Genomic DNA, 21,527 nt, shown 5'->3' with positions numbered 1-21,527 from the left:
TCTCCTCCTCGCGCTCGGACTGCATGCTGTGTTCACGGTATTTATCGCTTCTTATCGCATCTGCCTTTTTTTTCTGATTGACCCCCCCCCTCCTCTCTCCTCCTCCAGCCTCCATCCTCACTTCCCTCCCTCCCCTCCTCCTTCCTCCCACTGTGCCTGAGGGGGGAGGAAGAGGAGGGCAGAGGGTGGTGGTAGGGGGGTTAATGTGTCGCGTGGGGGGCCGGCGGCCGCCGTGACCTTCTGTCGGATCTCGCGCCGGCCCCGGTTGACCAGACAGGGTAATTAGTTACGCCTCGAGGGAGTGGAGGGGGTGGAAGGAGGGGTGGGGGGCGGGGGGAGGGGTGGGGGGGGGGCGAGAAGATACACACACACACACACACACACACATTTTCACACTGGCTACGCACACGCACGCTCGCACGCGCTCAGTGCAGAGACACACTCGTGCTGTAGTTCTCTCTCTCTCAGCTGCACACACTGTGTTTCCTCCTGCAAACACACACACACACACACACACACACACACACACACACACACACATTTACAAAAACCAGTGAATGTTTTACACTCACATTTGTTCATCTGTGTGTGTGTGTGTGTGTGTGTACTTGTACTTGCTACATAGTAAGGACCAAAAAAAGTATTTTACTAACAGAGTGAGGACATTTTGGGAAAGTGAGGACATTTTGGCCGGTCCTCACTTTTTGAGACACCTTTAAATCACATGTTGAGGGTTAAGACTTGGTTTTAGAGTCATGGTTAGAATTAGGTTTAGGTTAAGGTTAGGGTCAGGGTCAGGGTTAGGCACTCAGGTGTGATGGTTAAGGTTAGGGTAAGGGGCTAGGGAATGCATTATGTCAATGAGTGTCCTCACAAAGATAGAAGTACAAGTGTGTGTGTGTGTGTGTGTGTGTGTGTGCGTGTGAGTGCAGTGGGGTCAGAGGTCAGTGTGTCAAACACAGCACAGTTTGTGAGGTTTAGTGAAACTGAAGATCTTCAGACCTGGAACTTTTCCTGCGTTCTTCTTCTCTTCAGTAAAACTGTCGCCTGACTCCTGTCAGACGCGTCGTGGAGGTCAGAGTTCAATCTGGCGGCGACTTTGGCTGCAAAACCTGATGAAAGACTGGAGGCAATTTGACGACGCAGCTCGCACGCCTGCTCTCCACGTGATGTTGAACTGTAGCTGTGAGAGTCTGCAGGTTGCCGGTTGGGATCCAGTGCTCCTTTGCTCAGGGACACTGGGATATGAAGCGTCTGAAGACACAGGAGAAGAAGAGAACAACTCGTCTTCAATGAAAGGAAAAAGCTGAAATCTACCAACAGCTGCTGTTCTTCAGTGTCTGTTCTTGTGCCTTTGTCTTCAGTCATGGTTTCGACAGGAAGTTGTGTGGCCTGTGATGTCAGTTGGGTCTTTTATTTTCATTGGTGGATGTTTTGCTCAGGAGTGTTTTCTGCAACATTTAAAAAGTGAAGCCATGATTCATTCTTAGAATCAACAAGATATTGTCATGATGTTCTGCAGGATTATGTAGGAGACAACTTGTCTCTGACGCCGGTCACCTGCGGCGACATCACGCCGTCTTCACGATCTGTGTCCTTGTTTTTATTCACAGAGCAAAACGAGTCGACCGCACAGGACTAACAGCTCGCCGCCGTCCTTTGTGAGAAAGCGTGTGTGCGCGTGCATGTGTGCGCAGAAGTGTGTGTGAGGTCATGTCGGGCATGACGAGTGGCGTGTGTGTGGAGAGCGATCTCTCCTCGATGCTCCAAAGAAGCTCCGCCCCCTCCCACCATCACCCCAACCACCATGTTTACGGCGGACAGGGACAGGTGAGTCGTCGCCGTATCAGATAGGAGCTTGTTGTTGTGATGCTGACTGACGTATGAACAACAGTGTGAAAAGAGTCTCAGGCAGTGACGAGAATTATCACAGTGGAGCAGAGGTGGAGGTGGAGACCAACCACAGAGCAAACATAAGATCAACAGGAAACATGTAGAAACCACATCTAGAACCCTGACACTAGCACGTTCCCTCAAGTATTTCTTCTGGGAAATGTGTCAGACCACAGCCTGATGATGAACCTGGACGTAGACTCCTGAAGAGCCTTAAAGCTGCGTCTCTCTACCGACCATCAGGGGGCGACGCCACTGGTTGGAAACAGAGTCTGATTGTGTTGACGTCTCTGTGAAAATGTCTCCACTTCTCTCTGATTTATTCCCTCAGGAAACGTTTCCTGATGAGTTTCTGTCTCAGTCTCTAGTTTCAAGTCTTCAACACAACATGAGGTTCATTTTAAATTATGATCCATTTAGAGGAAAATAGACCATAAAGCAGGGGACGCATGAGGGCGGGGCTACCGTGTGATTGACAGACTGAACCTGACAATCAGGACAGAGGACAGAGCAGGTCAGCTCCGCCCCTCACTCCTCCTCAGCTCCACCTTCTCCTCCAAATATGGTTTCTTCTGGTTCAAAAACCAAGATGGCGACGGACAAATTACGCCCACTGGTTTCACAAACCAGTGGGTGACATCACAGTGACATCACAGTGACATCACGGTGGGTTGACCAGGTGTTTCTATTGATGACATCAGATGCTGACGGTGTATTTGTTGCAGGTGTCGAGCTTGGCTCCGATGCTGGACTACACCACCGAGATGGACCGCTACCGCTCGTCCATTGCCAGCTTCTACAAGACCAACGTCAACATGAACATGAACGTCACAAACTTCCCTCAGTCCGCAAAGTTGGCGGCCCGTTTGGCGGCTGCCACCCCCATCTTCCCCCCCACTGCTGCCAGACTGGGCACCATGGCAACAGCGCCCTGGGGTTGCCATGACAATATGAACGTGAACATGAACCACCCGGCGGCCATGTTCTGGGGCCGGCCCAAACCTGTGGCTACTGCGCCGACGCATCACCACCACCATCACCATCCGCCTGCAACGCAGGGTCACATGACTGCCTCACACCACCACAGTACCAGCATGCACCATGGCGGCGGGGGGTCGGGTGGGGGAGCAGGAGGAGGTGGAGGGAGCAGCGACGGGGGAGCAGCTGAAAAACATGGACACACTGCCTCATCACTTCCTGTCACACAGGGGGCGGCACACCATCACCCCATGGCACCTAGCAACGGGAACTTCCTCCCTGGCTACAGCGGTGCGGACTGCAGCATCATGAACAAACAGGGACACACCCACCCGGACATGATGGGCCTATCAGAGGGTGGGAGCTGCAATGGGGGAGGGGTGATGGGTAGCAGCTTCCTTGGGGGGCTGGGATTACCCCCTGGGGTCATAGTCATGGCGATGGGGTCAGCAGGGGGCGGGATCTCAGATGCTGGCAGCGCCTTCCAGATGACAGGCGGCCAGCGGGCGCTAACGGACTGCCAGCAGCATGCCAACTCCTCCCCCTGCCCCTCCTCCTCTTCGCCCTCATCGTCAGGGGTGACCGCAGGGGGCGTCGCCTTATCTTCGTCATCTTCGTCATCTGGGGCGGTGGCCAAGAGGAAGAGGAAGCGGTGCGGCGTTTGCGGGCCGTGCAGGCGGCTGATCAACTGCGGCGTCTGCTCATCCTGCCGCAACAGGAAGACGGGTCACCAGATCTGCAAGTTCAGGAAGTGTGAAGAGCTGAAGAAGAAACCGGGGGGAGGAGGGGGGGTGCTGGAGGTGAGGATGCACGCACACACACACACACACACACACACACACACACACACACACACATGCACACACACACGCACACACGCTCAATATGTCAAGTGTTTACAGAAAAGATTAAATACGAAAAAAAATAGCTAAATGTCCAACTCCGTCCCTGTGTGTGTGTGTGTTTGTGTGTGTGTGTCTGTCTTTGTGTGTGAGTGTGTGTGTGTTTGTGGGTGAGTGTGTGTGTGTGTGCGTGCGTGTGTGTGTCTGTGTGTGTGTGTGTGTGTGTGTGTGTGTGTGTGTGTGTGTGTACCCTGGCTCACTTAACCCAGATCACTGCCAGCGAGACATGAGCTGGAAGGCATCGCTCACCCTGCTGATAGTGTGAGTGTGTGAGAATGTGTGTGTGTGTCTGTGAGTGCTGTGCAGATGGTGGGTGGTGAAAAGCGAGAGCTCGGTCCCTGCTGAGGTCTGGCAGCCCGCCAAGACACACACACACACACACACACACACACACACACACACACACTCCCCACTGATTCAAAGTGATAAAGTGAGCCAGGGAGAGAGAGGAAAAGGAGAATATTTATGTGATCTACTACTGTGTGTGTCTGTGTGTGTGTGTGCGCTCGTGCGCGTGTGTGTGTGTGTGTGAGTGAGTGCAATAAGAATTAGTGGCGATCAATAATTCATTGACACCAGCATTCGACCTTACTGATGACTCTATATATCTCTCTCTCTCTCACACACACTTTCCCACTTTCTGTGGGAATCTCCACAAACTCCACATCACTAATTATTCCCACGCCATCAACACACACATGTGGTATGAACACAAGAATTGAAGTGTGTGTGCGTGTGTGTGTGTGTGTGTGTGTGTGTGTGTTAGTAAGACAGTGAATTAGCAGCTGTAATCTTCCTCAATTACACGCTAATTGAACCTGTGGAGGCTAACAGCAAGTGACAGCATTTTATGTGTGTGTGTGTGTGTTACAATGTATGTGAATGTTTGTATCTGAATGCATCAGACAGCGCTCAGTGTGTGTGTGTGTGTGTGTGTGTGTGTGTTAGCAGGTGGTTTCACACTCTTGCCTCATCCCTTTTCGGTCCTCTTTGATGTCGACCCAACAGACTCTCAGCGAATCACAAAGTTTACTTTGTGAGATGAGCAGCGAAGCCCGTCTGGTTTTCTGTCACAGGACACCGTGTCTCCTCTGACAGAATATTAGTCCACAACAAACTGACCACTAACATCAAAGTGAAATCCAAATAAATCATGATGTGATTGCTCTCTGAAAACCTGAAAACCTGTTGCGTATGAAACACTCGCCCTTGAAACGTGGCTCAAAGCGGTTTCCAGCTTTCACCTTCATGTGCAACCCCTGGATTGACACCAAAACCAATGAGAGGTGGAAAACATTTACTACCCCCTGGGAGAGTTCACGAGCTACCCAGCAGCCCCACCTGTAGTTTAAACACCATAGACTGTAAATAAAGATGATGAAGCCTGTGATGTTGATGCTTCTGTTTGCTGTAAGGAAAAGATCAGAGCAGTTCTTCCACCAACTGAGACACGCCAAATAACCCATTCATCCATCCAATTATGCACATAGCATTATTTCAAGACATTCTGTAGTATTATATTTTGGAAGTTTTGCTGTAGCTACATAGCCAACATTAGCATTGACAGCTGTTCACCTACCTGTCAGAGCTTCAGCCATTGTTGTGTTTACAAGACGAGAGGTTAAAATACGTCATCTGAGCAGATGCTTCTTCAGGGCAAATGAGACACTGCAGTGACTCGGTATCGGTAAGTGTTGAGACAGGCCAGGGCTAGCTGTTAGCATGCTAACTTCAGTTCAAAAAAAGAAGTGACAGAAATACAAAGAAAAGTATGGGGTTGCTTTCCACTACTGGAGACAGCTCTTAGTGAGTAAAGGAATAAAGTTTGATGCTGAACATGCAACTTTTCTTCTAGACTGGTAAGTCAACAGCTGTCGATGCTAACGTTAGCTATGTAGCAACAGCAAAACTTACATATAGCTCCTTTAAAACACAGACACACATACATCTCCCTCTCTGAGTTCTTGTTTTGTCTCTTTTCCTTAGCGGCCGCCGTCTGTGCCGACTGGCGAGGCATTTCGATGGTTCTTCTAGTCGTCCCTCCACCAACAGAGTCGCAGCCAGATTCACCTTCACACACGGACGACAAATCTAAATCAACAAAGGACTAAAATTTTTGGAAACGAACCAGATGTTTTGCAACAGGATTACAATTTCATACTGTGTGGATAACAGTTTAAGACTACAGATCCCACCTCAACTGGAGCAGGGAACCAGCTCGGCAGACAGAGGACGAGGGGACAGTTTGGTCACAAGGGGAAGGAGGAAGTGTGAGGAACTGGCCAATCAGCATGATTGTTTTCCTGAACTTGTTTTCAGGTAATTTTAAATCAGCTCTTCAGTAGATACACACAGGTTGTCCAGACGCTAGAAAACTACAACTAACTGGCTAGAAACTATTCTGTCTTTGCACATGTTAGCAGAAGGCTACAGCTAGCAGGTTACAGTTATTCATCTTGACTCTTTTCTGCTGCCGTGCTCACTGCAGTTGGAGAAACAATTGACACAATTTTTGTTATCTCTGTTTTGTATTGATTAATTACTTCACCCAGTTGGGACGCGATCGTGTCATATTGAATACTGTAATTACTAGAGATGGCCCGAGCCAATAGTACGGATCGACATCAATCAATACCAATCAAAATCCCATGATCCTTTCTTTCCTGTACTCTGCTGTGTTTCAAGCCCCAACAGAGTGATACACCCTTTCTCTAGCTGATCGCACTACGTCCAGCTAAACTGTCATTCATTCAGTAATTTACTTAATAGTTTTGAACCAGCAAAAGTAGCTCGTGAAAAAAAATAAGGTGTCAGATTTTGTATCTGCAGCTATTATTTCAATTTGTCAGATCCATATTTAATCAACATTTAAGTGAATATAAGTTTCTGATGAGACTCAGCATCGGCAGCTACTCAGTGTTAAGGGTCCCACACTGTGAAAGTATCAAAGCGCTCAGTCCACAGAGGATGAAGAGTAAAATAAGGGACCTTTAAAGGACTTGGGTCATGGCCAAAAATACTTGATCCGGACACCTCTAGTTCACGTCAACACCTGAGCTGTAATTACAACTGAGAAGAGAATCTTTTGAAAGGCTCAGACCACACGACCATCTTGAAGATGTGGTGAGATGGCAGGTGATCTCTCCAACAACCTTCACAGTCTGTGATCAAACTGTCTTCCGCCTCTTCTTGCTCCTCCTCCTCACAAACCATACACCCCGCCGCAGCCAAACCAGGAAGATTCAGGCCTCAACCACAGAATCGATCACGTTTGACCAAAACCGGACGACAAGTTAACCTCAAAGGAAAAACTTCACCACAGAGGGAGTACACACTGACCTCAGCAGGAAGTGATCCAGGACTGTTACTAAGGACTACAAGTTCACCGTAGTAGGACTACAATTACCACATCACTGTTATCTGTCTCTTCTGTCTACCTCCTCCTCAAGAACTTTAAAGGCACCTTGACTGATTTTTTTCTGGGCTGTGTTCATGCTGGTACGGCACGATCTGTTTCTCAACTCTCGAGATGGTCCACAGCTAATCTGCTTCTCATATAATCTGATGTTAAGATTTTTTTATTTACTAGTTTACTACGCTGCCTAAAGGAGAAGTTAAACGTCTGACTTTATTTCATCTGTCTGGATTTCACTGGAAAGTTCTCAGGGCGCAGTCACACTTCCATTTGGTTTTATATGGACTGAAGCAGACTGAAAAACTCACTTTGTTGTATTTTTGTATTTGTGTAAAAAGTGGCAGTGGAAGGTTTATAATTTCCATCTTCTAAAAAGCAGTGTTGCTTATAAAACCTTGTTTTTGGTGCAGTTCAACTTTGAATCTTGGCTCTCAATTGGCACCTCAAGTCCCAAACATTCAGATTTCTAAAGTTTGTATCTGTGAAAACGTCCCCAGACCTTGAAGAGAGTTCAGAACCAGCTTCTCTGCTCTTGTATCAGTGCAGATTGTACGACATGATGACCACCAGAAAACAACAGGAGAATCCACCTGCAGTTTAACTGCAGCGTGGGAACCTACTCTGAGGTTCTGAGCTGAACCCCGGGACTAAAGGGAACCGAACTGAACTGAAAGAGATCAGATCTGAACATTCCACACAAAAAATACACATCATTTCCAACATGTCTGTGTGTCTGATTTTAAGATAACTTACCAACATGTTGTTGAAACACACAAAGACGTTCAGTATTGACATTTTGATTGGGTGTGATTTCTCTTGCAGGGTGATGGCCAGAGTGAATGTACTTTCACTTTCTTGAGATGCTCATGATGCTCAGTTTGACAATACTTCAGATGTTTCTAAATATGAACGTGATGCAAGTTGAGGAATCTGACGGATCTGCGTTGCATCAGACTCATGGGCATCTGGAGAAAGATTCCTACTCATGGTGTGTTAGTGACGAGATAATATCAGTCAAGTCTTTTCATTAAAAACCTGTTAAAACCAAATTTTTGCTACAAAAATGTAATGAACAGAATCAAGCACATTTCCAATGACAGACAGTCAATACTTTCTGTTTCCTTCCAAACCGGAGGCAGCCCAGACAGTTCGGGCCCAATCGAACTGACAGCTGATCAAATGAGCAGCTGTAGGTTTTAAAAGATGTTGCTATTCAGACTGTTTTGATGAGATGGATGTTGGTGATGCTGACTCCACAGGTCATGCTAACTTTGTGGAAACAAGGACTTGCACAAAAGTACATTTACTTAATATCAGGGCAAACTGTTCAGACCGAAAGCGGCGAGAACATCAAAGTGACTGGAAGTCATTCATTTGCTGTGTGAGCCAGCGTCTCTTGGCAGTGAACAGCTGACTGTTGGTGGTGCAGCGTCAGAAAAAGTCCACACACATTTATGGTAGTGAGTTATGACGTGGTTCTGCCGGTGTTCCAGTCTAGAGAGAGATGCATGCTAACTAGCATCATAGCATGCAAAACCATGTGAGGATTTTTGCTTTGCGTCACCGGCAGTGACCGTAAAGCACGGCTCCTGTCGCCTAGCAACCTTGGCCACAAGTAACTTGAAGTTTTAAGGCCCTTGGTACAGTTGTACCGTCAGCTGTGGAACTGAGCTGAAACCCAATACTGACAGTTAACAGTGTGATCCTCAGGCTCTCTGTCAGTGTTGTTCGCTTTCATCACCGGCGCACAATGAATCATGGGATAGTTTGGGCCATGAAGGCTCCACCTTGCCCAGGGAAAGAAAGCTGCATGTCTTGGCTGCATTAGAAGGAGCCTTTGAAAAGGAACCGGCCTTATCACGCCGCTGTGATGCAGTAGGTCTTCAGGGACGTGACCCCTGAACTGGGACAAGTCACACAGGAGCCCTCTGGAGTAGCCATGTTTGCTAACTGCACAGGGATCTACACCCAGGACAACTGGACATAGTTCTGGGAAAGTTGGTGTTGAGTTTTTGAAGTGTAACTCATCAGCGCTCGGAGCAGCACGATTTCTGTTTCAGAGAAAAATGTCTCAACAATTGTGCGTCAAAAATATTCACACACCAGGGATTACCATTCAATTTGGTTCCGTCATTAATGTTACCAGAATGAATCGTTTTTGATTCACTGACTCCAGTTTGCTCCTTCATCGTGTCAAACTACCTGCACACACAGACAAGTTGGAAACCTTTTTTTTCTTTTACTTTCATTGAGATTTGTTAATTTCAGTTTTTGAGTATCATGAGGAAAATGTTCCCCTCCGTCTCTGTGGGAACTAAAATCAAACGTCCCCTTTTTCAGAGGGCGGGGTGCGGCGATCAGGGAAAAGGGGACGTTGGTTTTGTGTGTCTGTCCTTCTCATGTATTCTGTCTCTGTGACCTCTTCATGTGCTGAATTATAATAAAGCATTTCAAAGATTAGCTGTGAGTGTGTGACAGACACACAGTGGAGGAATATGGATGTCAGGTGATTGCATCATTCAGTGCTGTGTGTAATGATGTGTGTGTGTGTGTGTGTGTGTGTGTGTGTGTGTGTGTGAGGGTATGAAAATGAACAATATGTTTTGTGTGTTTGTGTGAAATTTTTCTGCCACCGTGCTGCCACAAGATGGAAGCTGTGTGTGTGTGTGTGTGTGGGCTTGTCATCTCAGTAATGGTGTTGCTATCAGAGAGAGGGGGAGAGAAGACAGAGAGGCTGGTTGTCCCTGACGACGGTGCGCCGTGTTGCCTGGCAACAGCGCTAACAATGGCCCACCACCAGTGTTCTAGAATGTGGGCGTGGCCAGAGAGAGAGGGGGGGGGGGGGGGGGGGGGGGGGGGGCTCTGCAGAGTTTCAGCCCAGTAATTTTGACACAAACAGCTGTGACGTAAATGATTGATGTTTATCGTACTGTGTCATAAATCTGCAAATAAAAAAGGTTCAATTAAATCAACTCTGCATCGAAACAAACAAACAACACACAGATGAAAAGGTTAAAGGAACAAACTGCAGAGAGAAGTTCCTACGGTGCTTGGAAGGATGATAAAGCTTTGTTTTATGGGTCCATATTTTCCTCATAATTTCCCAATAATTTCCTCCAAAATGTAATGAGGTACTAATTATAGTAATTATTAGTAATACAAAGACTGTCAAATGGATACACTCTGAATTCATTCATTCCCATTAAGGGCGAGTGTGACGTTGGGTCTTTCAGTCGAGGTAGATCAGGTCAACTCTCTACCTATCTCTCAAACTATTGATTATATATGAAGAATAAGTTTTGAATAATAAATAATAGCAAATAAAAAGTTACTTGGATTTAAAGTGATCAGTTTTATAAGGGAAAGTTATATTTTTTGTATAATTAGTATCATACTACAAACTTCTTTCTCAGAATCTTCTGAGGAAAATATTGTAGAATATGAATAAATGTATAAGAATTATCTTATTGATTTATGATAAGCTCAGATCCATAAAGCTGGTTCTTTAACTTTTCTCTCTGTCACTTCAGGTTAGACAAGGAGCCGAACAAGTTCAAACTAAATGTTCGACCACGTCTAAAGACGTCAGATGGATCTGTATCTCTGACATCTTGAACTGTACAGATGTGGATAACGTGGAACACTTTCAACAAACCTCTCCACAAAGACGTCGCACTCACAACGACCGAGCATCATTTAAAATGACTCATCCAGTCGTCCTAATGGTATTTTTCATGTTTTAATTGTAGATCAGGACTCCCGCTCACATGCAGCGTAGGACAACCACAGCAGCCTGATTCTTTGGTGCCATTGCTCAAAACATCTTGCATTTGCTGCACATTCAAGCTGCCAAGCTCCTGTTCTGCCACATCCCAAAGGGGATCTACTGGATGGATCACTGTCAGGATGATGACACTTGGTGTTGCTGCTCACTGATGGTTTTGTTGTGTCTCATTTTTAGGTACATTTTTTTAGGGTCAGTTTTTCTTCTCCTTTCCTTTTTCTCAGTTTCTCCTTGATTATTATTTCTATGCTTTTCTGTTTCCAACCTTCTGCCTTGTCTCTTTCTTTTTTTGCGACTGGAGTCAGGACTTGGCACTGATCCACCACAGAGTCTGTGTGTTTAACAGCCATTTAATCGGACCCTGATAGTGTTAATTAGTGTGGGGGACCCTCTGTATCGCTCCCTCGAGGCTCATTATCCCTCTTGCTTTTCTTCCTCTGTCGTGAGACAAGAGGAGGAGACAGAAGCAGGAAGCAACAAAGTGAATAACGTGGCGGCGGGAAGAGGAAGAGAAAAAGTGAGGAAGGAGCGAGGACCTTCAGCCTGAAGGTTCTTCTGGCTCCATCTGGTGGCCAGAAACAGCAACTGCACCGCACAGAGCTGTTCTCAAATCTCCTTAAAAAACATTCAGTTCAGTTTCCTAAAAAAGGTCTTAGAGGGCATTAAAAAGTCTTAAATTTAATTTACAGAGATCTTAAATATGCCCCTCTGCCTCCTGTGGCAGTAACGTCAGTTATTACATGTTTGTGTTGGGGGGTGTCGCACATCTATAAACAAAGTCCATCTTAATAAAAACTTGAACAGATAATTCTTGATCTTCAATCCATTTATCCATGTTATGTCACTTATCTGGGCCAAGGTATCGTTAATTTAATTAATTACACTATTTCAAATCACAGTTTTGAATTAAATGTGAATGTAGCAGGCTTTGATGCACACAATAGGTGCTCAATGCTTTATAGATCAGTTATAAACACCAACTTCTGCCAGGGTCTGAGTCTGTTTGGTGTTTTATCATTTCTATTAGGTAATAAATAAATACAAATGTTAATTCTTTCATAATAAGCCATAAAGTCCAGAGTTAAAAATGTTAATAAAGAGTTAATGAACAGATTAAATCCAAATAGTGAACAAAGCTCTCGTTCTGTCGGAAACATATTCGGTTTATTAAGATACAAGACAAATAAAACCAGGTGATGTTCACATTTGAGGAGCTGGAACAAGTGGATTACTGGCATTTTTACCAATATGTGACTGATAATCAAATGTCTTGTTATTTTTTTGTCAGTCAACTTAATTAACAAACTAATCATTTCAGATGCAGGTCCAGAAATTCTGTAGTCCTGCTTCAGGAATCTTTTACAACATGGCAACCGAAACATATTCATGATTAATTAAATTATTTATTATCCAATAGTAAAGCCATTAAGTCCAACTTATTCGACAATGGCACCTTGTTGTTTGTCATATCGTGTGGCTTCAAGTTTACCAGACACAAACACTGGCTCACGTTCTGGGCAAACCTTTATTCAAGATTCTTCAACCTGTGAGGTTTTTCCTACAGAACATGTAAACACACATATTCACTCATTTACATGACGACCAGAGCAGGATGAAGCTGTAGATGTGTCCAATTTTTGAAGGTTCATCTCACACGCTCCTCTATCACTGTCCAAACTTTTCCTTTTTTTGAGGTTAGCAGATGTTGCGTTTTCACCTTGTCCTTAAATTTATATCACGTTTACTTAAAATTCCCATTTTGTTTCAGACTACAGCGACTGTTTTGTACATTTGGCCAAGTGGTGGTTGACAGACAGGGGCAAGGCTTAATGTTTCCAGAAAGACTGATGAAAAATGGCAGAAGACAACCTTTAATGCTTGTTTTAACCTGCTGATGTAGGTGGGCTTTAATGCTTTGAGGTGACTTGTGCATCATCTGGGGCTGGGACCACTCAATTTATCAATAATCCTCATCATTAGGATTGGGATACCAACAAATACATTTGTATTGAGGAAATTTCCTCTAGTTTAGTTTAGTAACCAAGACTAAATCTTTATCTCTCCCCTCTATTGCAAACAAAATGGCCGAAACTGTAATTAATATTAGAATTGTAATTATAAATATAAATATTCAAAAATAAAAATGATAACAATACTCAAATATATTTGTCAGAGCTTCTCTTTGTCTCAGCCCCAGAAAAAAACAAACCACAATCACATTTCAAGATAATTATTCTAGATAAGTTGCTTAATTTGACCACAGGGATGAAATGGGCCAGAATGGTTTAAATTTTAAATGAACACACTTAATCTTATAAACAACTGAACAAAAATAGCAACAGGGATAAAAACCAAGTGTTCTTTCCTTAGAGTTTCTCCATTAAGTCTTCAAAATCTTTAAATCTTGTGCGTCCTACGTGGCAGAGTGTGTGTGTGTGGCCCAAACGCTGCTGGCCGAGCGTTCGTCAATGGGAGACTGCGAGTCCGAACCGGTGTCAGCGGAGTTCCACTGGTTCTCGACAGACTCAGGAAAAGACGTGATGTGATTGTCTGTGTGGAGCTGGAAGTCCCCCCGAGAGCTTTTTGAATGACTGTCAACGGGTGGCTTAGATTCCGACTGAGAGTCAATGGGGACACTACGTTTTGAGCTGGCGTCTTTGGGGAACTGTGGGTTGGAGCTGGGATCAAAGTGGTTGCGATGTTTTGAATCAGAGTTCTGAAGTTCTGAGTGGGATTCGACGGTAGGTTCGGCTCGAGAACTGCACTTACTGTGTGGTGTGTGGCAGGCGGAGGAGGGTAAGGCTGTGTGGTTAAGGTGTGCGTCAATCATAGTGGTGACGAAGCGAGAAGAATGTAAATTAGCAGGTGGCAAAGAGCTTGTACAATGCAAATCAATGGGTGGCAGGTGACCACGAGGTGATCTATCCTCATGATTGGCTATGGATGATGCCTTGTTATCTGTCAGTCCTTTTGAAGCTGCGCTGGAAGAGTGGAGGTCAATGGTAGATTTGGGACTTCTAGGATGCAAGTCAGTGGCTGATAACCTGCCACTGGGAGCTGTTGTTGGCACTGAGTTAAGTCTGAGCCTTTGTGACAGGTTCTCTCTTTTATTGGAAGAGTGAGAGTCAATGGGTGAGGAGGGATTCTGAGTCCTGGAATCAAGGGATGAAACCCAAGCAGTGGGTGATGTGTCGTTAGAATTGACTCCTGAGAAAACGCCACTACCTGCCGGTCTGCTGGAAAGATGGAGGTCAACAGGTGCTACCTGACAGGAATTCAGGATCAAAGTCTCATTACTGCAACCTCCGGAGGTAGAGTCAGTGTGAGCTTGTTTCTCTTTGGACCAGCCAGTCTTGGCTGAATGGAAATCAACGTGAGATAAAGAATTCACAGGATGCAAGTTAATGGGCGAAGAGTCAACACCACAGGAACGTATTTCCTTTGTGCCATCAAGACCGGAATGTAACTTTGAAGAATGAAAAGAATTCAAGAAATCCAGATGTGGTGAGCAATCAGCACTTATGGAAGTGTTTTCAGACCCAGAAGATGAATGGATACCAAAGGAAGGTCTGTGACTTGTGGAATGGATCTCAGTGGTTGCTGCTCTGACCTTAGAAGGAGCAGATGAATGAGAGTCAATGGCTGCTAAATGACAGGAAGAATGTCTGTTAGTGCTAATGCTGCTAGTAGAGGCCAGCTCTCCTCTCGATGCCAAAACACTCATGAAATGTTTCTTGAGCGTTGAAATGGGGGGGATGGCCTGGTTATCCTTGGGCAGCTCGGGAGACAAGCAGGAGTCAATGTGGGAGGTGGTGGGATTTGAAGTGAGGTCAACAGAATTAGGTGCACCAACTGGGTCAATGTCAGCAGAGGCATGAGGTGTGTGGAGGCCAGCAGGGGAAATGGGTGACAGGCGTGGACTCCCAGCATCTTTGTGTTTTAATGGTGGTGGCGTGTTTCTGTTGTACGACTGAACAGGACTGGCCTTTTTCAGGAGTGGAGGGATGTCCATGCCCTCCTCTCTGACACTGCACTCCTTCAGCTGCTGAAGAGAAGGCGGTGGGGGTGTAGAGGTATGAGAGTCCAACCCCTGATTTTGGTCTCTGACATCATTAGAGTGTCGCTCCACAGGCAAACTGGCATTGGGACGTCTTGTCTCAGGCAACCAGTCATCCTGGTTCGAATGAGGCCGACTGGCCCTGCACCGATCATGAAAATGTTTTTTTCTGGTGTCAGGTGAGTAACTGGCCTCAAAGTTCAAAGAAGGTTCACATTCAGGTACAGCTATTTCCTTCAGGTCATTGAGGATGGTTGCTAGCAGATAGCTGTCAGAGGTTGAGACTTCAGAGTTTCTTTTATGAAGATCCATCATTGCAGGGGCAGAGTCACTGTCTCTTGTCCGCTGAGCCCCCCTGTCCACAACCTTTGCTTCTCTTGGATTATTATCAGTGGTTGTCTTTGTATAAACCTTTCTGGTTGGTCCATGTATGCTAGAAGACAATCCTTTGTCATCATTCCAGACCAGCAGTGAATCGCTCTCCTCAACATTTTCCACATCCACATCATGATCACTGTTGTCGCTGTTATCGATGGCGATTGGCCCTGCAGCCTCGGACTGGCCCGCTGGCTCAGTCTCTGACCCGTCAGATCCTCGGTCTAGGATGTCAACAGGAAGCTCGCCAATTTCAGCATTCAAGGCCCCGCCTACACCGGGGGAATGCACCAATGGAAGAGGAGGAAGGTCAGAGAAGTCGACGGTCTGCTGGCTGCTGAGAGGACTGCTGCTGCTGCTGTTGATGTTTTTGTTGTTGCCGTCGTCGTGGCTGCTGTCGCTGTCGAGGGTGATGATGACTGGAGAACTGAGACAGAAGCAAAGACTGTGTGTTAATTAAGTTTAATAACCTTGACTCTCCAATATATACCCACTCCGGAACAGAATTATGCAAACACTGGAATCAAAGCCCACCCCTTTCATGATACAAATGAAATAAAAGAAAATTATAAACTAATGAAAAAAAACAAAACAATAAAGTCATCAATCACCTACTGCCGCTCAGTCTGTAAACACTGATAAATACCCACAAGTGTTACCAGAGGCTTTGTTTTGTGGAGAAGCTGCAAACACAACTGTTCATTAATTTGACTTTTTTCAAACGCCAGATATTTTGTAATTGACTTTGTTTTGAAGAATTCCAGCCCTCAGACATTTTAATTGGTTGCTCAGAAGAAGATATTCAACAAAATAAATTAAAAACTAACAAATTAGTGATTGAGTTGCCCTCTGAGCAACTTCTACTATTTACAAAGAGCAAACTACTACTAAAGAATTTCCCTTTCAATAGATTCATTTGTTGAAAGAACATTTCTTCTTGTTGTTGATAGGACACATGGTGGCAGGTCGCCCCCTTCTGGCTGTTTTTACAACTGCGGAGAGCTCAACAGAAAATCATGAGAATTGTATCTTCATTAAATTTTATTATTGAAATTTCCCATTGTGGAAGTTAAAGTGTTTTTTGGGACCTAACTCCACCACATGGCTTCTACAGGCTGTACCTGTTGTGCTGTGTCTTGCGGTGGCGTTTCCTGCGGCGTTTGCGGGCGGGAGGTTGTGTTGCATCGGACATGATGGTGCCCTCGTAGATGATCTCCACACTGGGACTGCGGTCTTCTCTGGACCTCCTGCCGCTGCTGGACGACAGACAGGAAACGAGGGGCTCAAACTACTGGGTTTGTTCAACTCTTTCCACAGAGCTGCATCGTCCAACATCTCTCACTTTGTTCATACGAGTCACCAGACTCTGAACTCAGTGAATCACTTATTTAACCCTGATGAAAATGACCTGTTCGTGAGGTCTGACTGCTACGTACTGCTGCCTGTTGTGTTTGTGGGAAAACTTCATTCACAAAAAATTTAAAGGTGTTTCTACCCTCATCATACTGACACATGACAGCACCACCAACGCCATCCTCCACACTGGTCAGCTGAAAAGTTCCAACACAAACTGAGACTAAACTTTAAGAAACGGTCCTTTCAAGCTTTCTCCTTAAATCCGACATTTAAGGTTTAATTTCTCCTTAGCCGAGGGAGTTACTGAGAGTCTTTTAAAAGGTTTCCTTAGTTAATGAAAAAAGTTAAGTCATTTACTGCAGAGATTTTACAGGAGTCAAATTCTACTGTTTCCATGGAGACGCTGCCATTAGCTCCTGTCGCACCTGTTATCACTGTAGTGAAGTCGGTAACATGAAAGAAGTGAACTGTCATCTCATCCTCATGTTGTTTCCACCGCCGCAGAGTTTTAACTCACGGGGTCAAATCTGTGACGAAGAATCAGTTCCTCATCGTTAAGGAACTCAGTCATGTTCAGTTCAGACAGAGTCAGAGGAACCTTAAGTTGTTTTCCTTAGTTTGGTCACTAAGGTCTTTTGTGCAACAGTTAAAATTCAGTGATTCCTTAAGTATAAGACTAAGATACGGAGGAAACCTTAAATATTTAGGTGAACTTTTTAAGGAAACCTTAAGAAGATTTGAGGGTGTTTTGTGCAAACTGGTTGAATATTGAAGCAGTGAAAACAGAAACAGGAAGTGTTTGCTCTCACCTCTCTCCACAGTAACTACTGCTCTCCCTCCTGTGTCTCTCCCTTCTCCTCCCTCCATCTCTCCCCCTCCTCCTCCTCCTCTTCCTCTCCTTCTCCTTCTCCCCCTTCCCCCTCCTCTTCTCCTTGCGGTGGCTGCTGCTCGGCCTCCATGTGGGGTCCTTGTCGTTGCTGTCCAGGTGGCGGCTCTTGTACTTCCTCTTCCCACCAGGTTTTTCTCTGTGGTGAGCGTCGCCGGGGGAGAGCGAGGGCGTTGGCGGTGTCTGCGGTGGGGCCGATGACGGCTGCGGGGAGGAGCAGAGGGGTGAAGAGGAGGAGGAGCAGGAGGGTGAGGAGACACAAGAGGTGAAGGGGGAGCAGTGGTACTCCCAGCTGGAGTCAGGTGGGCTGGGCGGCAGGGGCGAACCAGAATCGACGCTGGAGTAAAATGGCGAGGGGGAGTGGGAGCGGCGGCGCATCATGGCAGGATAAATGGATCGGTTTGGGTTGTACAGGGTGCCGCTTCTTTCCCGCCCTCTCCTCCTCCTCTTCCTCCTCCTCTTCTCCTTCGCCGTCTCACTACCAGACTTCCTGTCTCTCCAGCTCTCCTGCCGCTGCACACCCGGGCTAAGCGTGCACACCGACTCCCGGCTTCTTCCTGAGCTGCCTGACCACGAACGTGCACGTGAGCGGCGCCTGTCCACCTCGCCTTCTTTCTCCTTTGGCTTGTCATTCTGCTCCTCTCGGCAGGCACCAGATGTGGAGGGAGGGATTGTGGGTAGGTAAGAAGGTGGAGGAGTGGCGGAGGGGAGGGAAGGAGGCTCCTCAGCCATCTTCTCCTCCTCTTTCTCCTTCTCCACCTCTTCCTCCGTGTCGGAGGAGAGCTGCACCAGCTCAGGAGTCCGCTCTGCGATCGGCTTCTTGTATCCGACAATCAGACACTCCTCCTCCCCCTCCTCCTCCCGCTTCTCTCCCCCCTCCTCATTGGCCGGCTCATGCGTGTCAGGGCTGAATGACAGTGAGGCCAGCGAACATGACGGCTCAGCGGTGGAGTAGGAGGGGCCTGGCGTTTCGTCATCCCAGGCAGACAGGCTGAGGCTGCTTCCTGTTTGAATGACATCATCAAAAGTGCTCCCTACCCTCCCTTGCAGCCTCTCCTCTGACCTTCCTCCCGCTCGGCTCTCCTCCTCCTCACCCTCTGATATGGCGATGACGGAGCTGCTGTCGGAGGGGCTGCTTGTCCCGTCCAGCTCCAGGGCGGCAGCCGGCGGCTCGTACACTGCCTGCAGATCATAGTTTTCCAGACTGAGTGGCGAGCGGGCGAAGTTGACCAGCTCATGCAGGAAGTGATCGGTGCGAGCCAACAGGAATGGTCGCAGCTCTTCTTCTATGGTGGGCATGTCCTCCAAGCCATGGCGGGCGAGCCGTGCCATGATGATGCGCTGGACGATGTCGACCAGCGTACCGTGTGCACCATACAACACTGTGAGCTCCCGCCGCAGCCAGGGGCGTAGTCTGTTCAGGTGGGCAGGGTTACGACGGAAGCTATCTGCTGTGATGTCACGATGCTGCCCCTGGTTACCGCTGACCCCAGCAACACCGCGGACCCGTATGCCGCAGCGGTAGAGGGCGCGGCGGAAGGCCACAGTCTCTCTCTCCCTCAGCCGCCGCACAGTTCCACCTTCTCGCTGTAGCCGCTGCCTCGCCGCCAGACGGGTCATCAGCCGCCGTGACGCCCGGTCGTTGGGGGTGACTGCCGCCGCCCCCCCAAGGCCTGTTAGTCCCTCAAATATCACTCCACGCTCCGCCAGATCTGCCCTTCCCCTCAACCTGTCCTGCTCCAGGTCTTCTCCCTCCCCACTGTCCTCTGCAACCACGGGAGAGACGGCAGGGTGGTGAGGGAGAGGGGGGAGAGGAAGAGGAGGAGAGTCGAGGTACCATTCCCAGACCCCCATCCTCTCCCCTGCTCTCCTGCTTCCGCCTCCTCTCCCCCCCCTCTCCCTCCTCCGCCTCCTTGTGGTCGTCTCTCCACCATCTGCTGCCCTGTGCCTCCTTAGCATCAACCTCATCTGGTGATCACTCCTTGCTGCTGACGCCATCGCCGCCACCATCGCCACAGTGGCAGCGACACTGCTGTTGGCGGGCGCCGGCCGCAGCGTGTACTCCTTGAAGTCGTCCTCTGCACGGACGGAGTGCAGGATGGAGGCGAAGGGCTGCTTGCAGAGCGGACACTCTGCCTTGTTGTGCGACCACTCCTGGATGCAGGGGAAGCAGAAGCGGTGCAGGCAGCGGTCCAGGTACGCCAGGTTGTTGAAGCGGTCCAGACAGATGGGGCACTTGGAGTCAGGCGAAGCCTCCTCTGCCGCCACCACCGCCCGCGCTGAGGCGGAGGATGTGGGAGGAGAGGAGGTGGTAGCAGCTGTAGTTGAGGTGTTGCTGGTGTTTTTCCTCCTGCTGCGACTGCCACTCTCTCGATTCTCCTCTTCCTCCACCGGCTGACCGCCTCCTGCTGCACCTGCACCATCACGGCGACGCACACGCAGTTTCATACGTGTGGGCGCCATCACCTGAGCAGAGGGAACAGACCATGAGATGCATTAGGATCATGTGATCGCTCCTCTCTCCTCACTTTCTATCTGTTGTTGTAACTGTCTCATAAATTCACGTCACACTGTGACCATGTTTCTCTCTCACACAGAACGTTTATAAAGTGATTTAGTGGAACCAGAAGCAGCTTTATTTCTCAGACTTTTGTTTTATTTGTGGGGTTTCTACGCCTTCAGATCTATAACTGTGAGTTTCAGGCTACTCAATAATAACTACACCTGATCAGAAGGAACAGTTACCTCAGGGCATTGTTATCCAGTGAAGCCTCTGTTTGTACCAGTTAATTCCGCAGCGGCGGTGCAGCAAAACAAGCTAATATCGAGCTAAGCTACCCTCATCCTTTTCTTTCTATTTCACCACTGAAACAATAACACAAACCTCAGGAGAGTACGATGCTGCATTTCTGACATTTTACATGCTACTAGCCTAGCATGCTAACGCCAGCGAACAGAGCAGTGTGAGCATTTATCGAAACAACAGGTTCAAACATTCTTCTCTCTGCTCGCTTCAAACACGTTGATCCGTCTCCAACAAGCCCCCTGGACCGATGGCAGCTGCCGGTAAACGCGTGTTATACTGCGGTACATAAAACACAGAAACGTCCCTGTTAGCATGCTAGCGAGGTTAGCTCCCCGTACCTGAGCAGAAGTCGACTCCCCGGGTCGCTCCGGGAGCTTCTCATCCGGGTTTTTTCTCTTCCTCCCGGCAGAATTCCGCACCGTGAGCGGCATCCGCCGTCGGCGACGTTATCGGTCTCCCGGGCTCCGTTGTTTTAACCTGTTCAGACCGAAACTCCGGTTAGAAACGGAGACATTTGTGTCGGCCGCCTTCGTCCGAGCCGAAGCTCCTCACCACCGGAACGAGAAAGATGCCGCGGTGGCTGATGGGAAATCGGACGTAATAGTTTTTCTTGAACCAAAGATCTTAAATAAAGATGACTCACTCACAACACAACCGTGGGTGCACTTTTCCACAGTTTGTCTCAATAAATCCTCATTTTCGCTCAACATGTCATAATTTATCTAAAATAACCGTTTTTACTTAATAATAAAACATTTTCCTTGTTTTTACGTGAATTTCATTCAGTGTCTCATTATTCTTGACTTAGTTTTTGACTTAGTATTTTGTCATTTTTACTCAACGTCTCACAATTTTGATTCACAATAAATTTAGATTTTCTTCATGTTAGAAATTTCCCAGATATTGTCTCTTTTCTTTTAAAGGGTTAAAACGTCTATAAAATCAGCAACACTGCATCCTCCAGAAGGTTCTGATAGAAGCAGTGTCGGGAAATGAAGACACTCAAGAGAAGTACAAATACCTCAGAACTGCAGTAGAGTACAGCAGTACTTCAGTACTTTGTTACTGCGGAGCA

The 21,527-nt window shown here is 47.3% G+C and overlaps 2 protein-coding genes across 4 annotated transcripts in view; one reads left to right on the top strand and one right to left on the bottom strand.

Moving 5' to 3' along the window:
- LOC139606599 (CXXC-type zinc finger protein 5-like) overlaps positions 1-9,682 on the top strand; it is a 14,893-nt gene extending 5,211 nt beyond the window's left edge. Inside the window, exons 1-4 of one of the 2 annotated variants that reach the window (XM_071458856.1) lie at positions 601-1,399; positions 1,614-1,830; positions 2,619-3,671; positions 5,760-9,682. In XM_071458856.1, the coding sequence (XP_071314957.1) occupies positions 1,714-1,830; positions 2,619-3,671; positions 5,760-5,807 (1,218 nt within the window). In that variant the 5' untranslated portion in view covers positions 601-1,399; positions 1,614-1,713 and the 3' untranslated portion in view covers positions 5,808-9,682. Of the gene's footprint in view, positions 1-600; positions 1,400-1,613; positions 1,831-2,618; positions 3,672-5,759 lie in introns of those variants that run through there. The other variant, XM_071458855.1, reaches the window with a different exon arrangement.
- Positions 9,683-12,114: 2,432 nt separating this feature from the next.
- Positions 12,115-21,013, bottom strand: LOC139606593 (serine/arginine repetitive matrix protein 2-like). Of its 2 annotated transcripts, none has more exons than XM_071458840.1 (4): positions 20,791-21,013; positions 17,570-20,112; positions 16,526-16,660; positions 12,115-15,831 (listed from the first exon to the last, which is right to left on the bottom strand). In XM_071458840.1, exons 1-4 carry the CDS (start codon positions 20,881-20,883, stop codon positions 13,386-13,388), a joined length of 5,217 nt encoding a protein of 1,738 aa, XP_071314941.1. In that variant the 5' UTR covers positions 20,884-21,013; the 3' UTR covers positions 12,115-13,385. The 2 variants fall into 2 exon arrangements, with proteins under 2 accessions (XP_071314941.1, XP_071314942.1); XM_071458841.1 differs by having other exon boundaries at positions 16,526-16,657.
- Between the last annotated feature and the right edge of the window lie 514 nt (positions 21,014-21,527).

Source organism: Trachinotus anak, unplaced genomic scaffold (genome assembly GCF_046630095.1).
Source record: "Trachinotus anak isolate AG129_WGS33_773 ecotype Australia unplaced genomic scaffold, CSIRO_AGI_Tana_v1 ptg000023l, whole genome shotgun sequence".
Taxonomy (NCBI): Eukaryota; Metazoa; Chordata; class Actinopteri; order Carangiformes; family Carangidae; genus Trachinotus; species Trachinotus anak.
Note: the sequence above shows the minus strand (reverse complement) of the source record. Positions and strands in the feature narration are given on the sequence as shown.

Coding starts and splice junctions, on each gene's coding strand:
- LOC139606593 (XM_071458840.1), bottom strand. CDS start 20,883: ATGCCGCTCACGGTGCGGAATTCTGCCGGGAGGAAGAGAAAAAACCCG. Junction 20,113..20,790: donor GGGAGTCGACTTCTGCTCAG/GTACGGGGAGCT, acceptor CCCTCTGCTCAG/GTGATGGCGCCCACACGTAT. Junction 16,661..17,569: donor AGTAGTTACTGTGGAGAGAG/GTGAGAGCAAAC, acceptor TCTGTCGTCCAG/CAGCGGCAGGAGGTCCAGAG.